The 5,313-nt window shown below is 41.4% G+C and overlaps 1 protein-coding gene across 1 annotated transcript in view; it reads left to right on the forward strand.

The window, feature by feature from the left end:
• Window positions 1-986, forward strand: part of GK5 (glycerol kinase 5 (putative)) — a gene marked incomplete at its 5' end in the record, with an annotated part of 22,579 nt that extends 21,593 nt beyond the window's left edge. The window contains one exon of the mRNA XM_009073235.1: window positions 850-986. Coding sequence (XP_009071483.1) covers window positions 850-986 — 137 coding nt within the window. The remainder of the gene's footprint in view (window positions 1-849) is intronic.
• Between the last annotated feature and the right edge of the window lie 4,327 nt (window positions 987-5,313).

A 5,313-nucleotide genomic window follows, 5' to 3' on the forward strand; every position in this document is an offset into this window, starting at 1 on the left:
AAAACAGCTCGCACAGAATTGTTTTATGTTGCTAACCAGACTTAATACTACGAACTGTCAATGGTTTTGCTTAATACCCACCTACAAAATATATTTCCATAACTTCATTAAATTGCCTTGATATGTAAATAGCACAAATGGAAGATAAAAACTAAATGCTTGGGTAAGACTTACTCAGCAATTAAAAGTGTAAGAAATGGGGAGTCCTTGACAGACAAGAATTTTATGTTGCTAACCAGACTTAATACTACGAACTGTCAATGGTTTTGCTTAATACCCACCTACAAAATATATTTCCATAACTTCATTAAATTGCCTTGATATGTAAATAGCACAAATGGAAGATAAAAACTAAATGCTTGGGTAAGACTTACTCAGCAATTAAAAGTGTAAGAAATGGGGAGTCCTTGACAGACAAGAATGATTTAATAACATAAATTAATCTCAATCAGTAGCACCAGCTGTTTTCTGCCATTTATGCAATTTTTAAGACAGTAGGAAAGCAGCAAAGTCTTGGGTTTTTTGGGCTTTCTTCATTGAGAAGGGCCTGCAGCCAAAGCACAGTGTGGATGAAACCTAAGGGAACTTCAGTGTACCGAGCTGTTCCTTGGAAACAGTCCCAGTTAAGCAGATGTGCTGTTGTCAGGATTCCAAACAAGTGGATCCTATTGGAAAGGATTTTCACAGTGTTAAAAATATGCTTCCCTCTGAGAAAGTTGTTGGTTGAGTAAAGAAAGGCTGTCATGATTTCTTACTGTGCTTCTGCCTTGGATCTCTTGGAAATAGATTAAAACAACTGAAAAAGAACATATTTGCAGTTGAGCTGGAGAATGAATTTTCTGTTTATAGGATTTTGGACTGACAAAGAACAACTAAAGAAGCTAAGGCGAACAGAAGCAGTGTTTGAGCCCCAGAAGGACCCGGAGGAATACAGACCTGCAATGGATACCTGGCTACAAGCAATGAAATGTTCTCTGCACCGGTAGAAATTGGCATTTTATTTATAGAAGAATTAAGATGTTTTAATTCCTATTTATAACATCTTGACATTAACAGGACAGTAAAAACCATAACTGCAATTTGTGATCGTATATGTCTAAGTGATACGGTACTTCAGTCTCTCCCTGCTGCTGGGTTGGTTACCACACTGTACTGAACCTTCCCATCATCCTGAGACAGCTGTGGTCCAGCTGCAGCATCTGTGTCCCTTCTGTGACCTCCTCTGGGTGGCCCAGCTGCTCGAATCCCACCGTGTCCTGCACGTGGGGTGTTTTTCCTGGGATGGGTTTTCTACTGACCAACTTGCCTCCCTATGGATCTTTAAAACCTTTGGTGTGCTAATCATCAAGGAAGGGTAAAAGGCAAATATAGTCCCATAGGCATGGCTAGGAAATGTAAAACGGTTGCTGGGGGTGGGCTGTGCTGAACTGATTATGCACAAAGATGTTTTATTGGTAGTAGCCTGTTACCAACTTTTGGGTGACTTGCTAAGAAAACAGTTGACCCAGCTCTGCGGTGACATTTTTGTGCACTAAATTAAGATGAAATACAAAAGCAAATAGGCTTTCAGTTCTCAATTAAAGAAAAACTCCAGGGTTTTTGTAGCTGATGGTTCCTATCCAGCTTGTAGCTCAATTTTTAAAGACTTCACAAAGACCAAAACAATCTGATCTGGCATGGCCAAAACAAAAACGTTAAAATTAGTTCCAAGTGTGCTAACTTGTAAAAATCTGTACTGTTACTAGCTAAAAGTGAGTCAAAAGTCTATTTTTCAAGCTATAAATTACTTTTGTATTTTTTAAGCAAATAAATTATAATTAAAGAAATTATGTAGTTAATTATTCTTCTGTATTTGCTTGTCACTAATCTTAAATTATTGTAATTTTCTCAGGAGTGTGTGTAAATCAGCTGCAAAAATGTAAAATGATTAAACATTTTCATTTCAGAATAATACCAAGTTCAGGCTGTGGGTGATTGTGTTCCACAGACACTGGAGACAAGAAATGGTTGTAGCTTTAACATCACTAAAGAGGGTTGAAGGACTATCAGTTTCTTTCTCTTGTGATGAAACACAGGGTCAAATCACATACTATTTACTCAGTTCCTCTCAATCGTGTACCAGGAGTTGGGGCATGTACTCCAACTGTGTTCTTCTTTCAACTAGATCTCATTTGCTTGTCACCTTATTCTCATGGACCAGTTTAAAAAATCTTTGTTACTTTCTGTCCTTCAACCTGTGCAATATCTTGGCGATATTTTCTTCTCTGGGTATCTTTCCAAGGTGCAGAGACCATTCTTTTCTGAATTTTCTTTATTGGGAATCCTGAACTGAAGTCCAGAAACAGGTCTGTTTGCTGATTTCTAGCAGTATGTCAGGCTATACAGTCTATATGGTTGATAGCCCCATAGCTACTTCATTTTTTCACGTGGATAAAATACAGCTGTCCAGGTGCCAAGACCCTAATATGCCTTGATGAGATTCCCTCCACTCCTCCTCCTGCTGTAATGTAAGAACCTGCAGTTACAGGTATGTGAAACACTTGCTTTGCTTTGACACCTGTGTTCAGCTTGTGATTCTTCTCTCTCATCACACTGCCACTGCTGAAGAAAACGCTTATTGGCAAGAAGGTTCTCCAAGGCTGAACACTAAGGCTTTCAATCTAGCATTTTGAGTAGAGGTTTGTGCTTCAGCTGCAGGTATTCTGTACTTTGTTCTCACTGAAGGAGTTTAGTTTCATCAACATCTGTCTGGGTATAATGTCCACCTGTTGATACTTTGTTCTCACTGAAAGAGTTTAGTTTCATCAACCTCTGTCTGGGTATAATGTCCACCTGTTGCACTCTTGATGAAGACTCCTTGAATTAGGTTCGCTTAATAGTCTTGTGATTTTGCTGGGCTTGATCAGGCAGTGTTCCCAGCTGGAGCTCTAATGGGAGCAGCAGCCATGTGCCTTATACTGTGCCTTTACACAGTGGTGGGTTTCATCCTGACAATAGCAGATTGCTGTGCTGTTGCAATTTTTGCTCCACAGAAGGGCATTAAGACCCTTGTAGAACCTCAGTCATAGTAGCTTATTTAAAGCATGACAGCTTTTACAGCTGCCCTTTTTACTTGTGGCATGAAAAATACCTATTAATGTTGGAGGGATCTTGGTACTATTGGATTAATTGCTGCATGTCAAGAGAAAGGAGAGAGAAAACAGTTTTCAGATAGTTATGTGAGAAAACTCAGACGATGCCTGCTCAGTATTTTCAGCTAAGAAAAAAATCATCAGCTATGTTTAAAATCTCACCGTAATGGACCTCGCCAAGATTTTTGAGTACTTTTTTTTTTTTTAAGCAGTATTTTCTGCTCTCCTATAACAGCTAATTTTATCCAAAATCAATTCAGTTGCTCTCATCTGTTTTTGACAAGACCATTTATACTTGCTTTCCTGTCAGGAAATTGAAGGAGAAAAATACTGGGTTGCTGTTTGAGCCTGCTAGCTTCTTTTTGTATAATCTCTGTAGCAGGATCCTTCAACTAGTCCCATTATTTCCAGGGTCATGGCACAGACAGCACAGGAGGTTCACCAGTTGAACAGCAGCCCTGTGGAAAGGGATAAGAACCATTTCTTGCCGGTCAGCGGGCCACAGCATAGAGGGGGCTGGTCTGAGCCAAAATGTTGTGATCCCCTCTTCAAACAAAAATAGCCCTGCAGGGTGAATTGGGCAGCGTGGCAGTGCTCTGACCCTGAAGTTGGGCAGCCTGTTAGTTTAAGGCTTTGTAAGTGGGGGCAGGTTTGGCAGGAGAAAAGGGGTAGTGGTGGTGGGCCTGTTTTGGGTTAGTGTTTGTATAGGTTATCACAGCAAGGGTTATGGGCTGGCAGAAAAGCAGTGAAACTAGCAAATGTTGAAAAGTCATGTGTTGTGAAAGGGGAACGGGGATCTAGGAGGGACCTGACCAGCCAGGGGGAGCAAGGTGGTGTTCCACAGCTGGGAGGCCACCGACTGTTTCTGGAGAGAGACGTGAGAGCTTCCCACAGTGCAGACTTTACTGTAAGCAGCTGCTAGGCCCATGCCTGAGCATGCCTAAAAACCCCCAATTCCAAGATGTTTTTCAATGCAGTCCTCATTCTGGGATAAAGTTTAGGATTCGTGTGAATTCTGAAAGAGGACGTATTGCTTTAGAATGTTACATCAGTCGTGTCCTCACCCTCGTGCAAACTGATCATTGTTTCACCGCTTCAAACTCAACAGTGTGTGATCTACCTGTCTAGTTATTCTGCAGTTTGCTGTTGAAAGCAAATGCAAACTGCAGCAGGGACCTTTGTTCTCTTGCTCTTTTTGGTGGTTAAAATGGCTGTTTTTCAAGTTCAGAATCAGTTACAGTATCTGACTTCAGCTCATCAGTGTTTCTTTCAGAAGAGTAAATAAACCAGTGAACCAAAAAGGTATCTGAAGTCTCAGCCTTTATTGAGGCTGGGTTTGAGTTCAAGTATTTGTTTAGCTCAGTAATCTACTGAATAGCGCAATAAACCAGCCAACCTGGTTTGCTTACTTTCCTAAGGCAGTGTGTGCCCTCTGCACTTCTGTCAGGGCATGCGTCGTGTGAGCCGTTCTGGCTGTTCCGGTTACAAGAGCCTCCAAGAGAATACACAATAGTTCACATTTTTTTAATGCTTTCATGAGTGTATCTTGCATAACGCTGCAAATATTGGTTAAAAGGTCTTCTGACACGTGGTGGAAGTATTTTATAGAGGATGAAAAGAAACAACCCACAAAGTTAGCAAATTCCTGAGCATATGCTAGATTTTTTAGTTATGGACTACCCCACTGAACCAAACCTACAGTTCTTGCTAATGTTTTCCTTAGGCTGATGTTGAAGAACTCCATTTTATACAGTGCTGAACACCTGTTCTTTGATATTCCTTACCTTTTTAGCAAAAGGGCTAAGATAAAACATGTCTTTTTAGATCATTTAATGCTGTCTGTAAAGCAAGAAAAAGACAAGTTTGCCGTGTATGTGTGTGTAAAGCAGAGCGGGTGACCGCGTGCCTGGCTGCGCCGCAGACTGTGTCTGTAACAAAGGTTGGAGGGTTGCTTTGAGTGGAACTAGTGCCGCCTTTCTTTTTTCACTTCCAGGAGAGCTTTCTATTTATATTCTCTCTGCAACAACATCTTAACCCTGCTTGGTTGAAACCAGCTATTAAAAAAGGCCATACTGAAAGGCAGTGCTGGGTGAGCCGTTTCTCGTGTGCCCAGCCGAGTGTTTCTCGGAGCTGTCCCGGCCGCGCGGGGCGAGGGGCGAGGGGTGAGGGCTCTGCCGCCGCG

This window comes from Acanthisitta chloris, unplaced genomic scaffold, assembly GCF_000695815.1.
Source record: "Acanthisitta chloris isolate BGI_N310 unplaced genomic scaffold, ASM69581v1 scaffold30574, whole genome shotgun sequence".
Lineage (NCBI taxonomy): Eukaryota > Metazoa > Chordata > Aves > Passeriformes > Acanthisittidae > Acanthisitta > Acanthisitta chloris.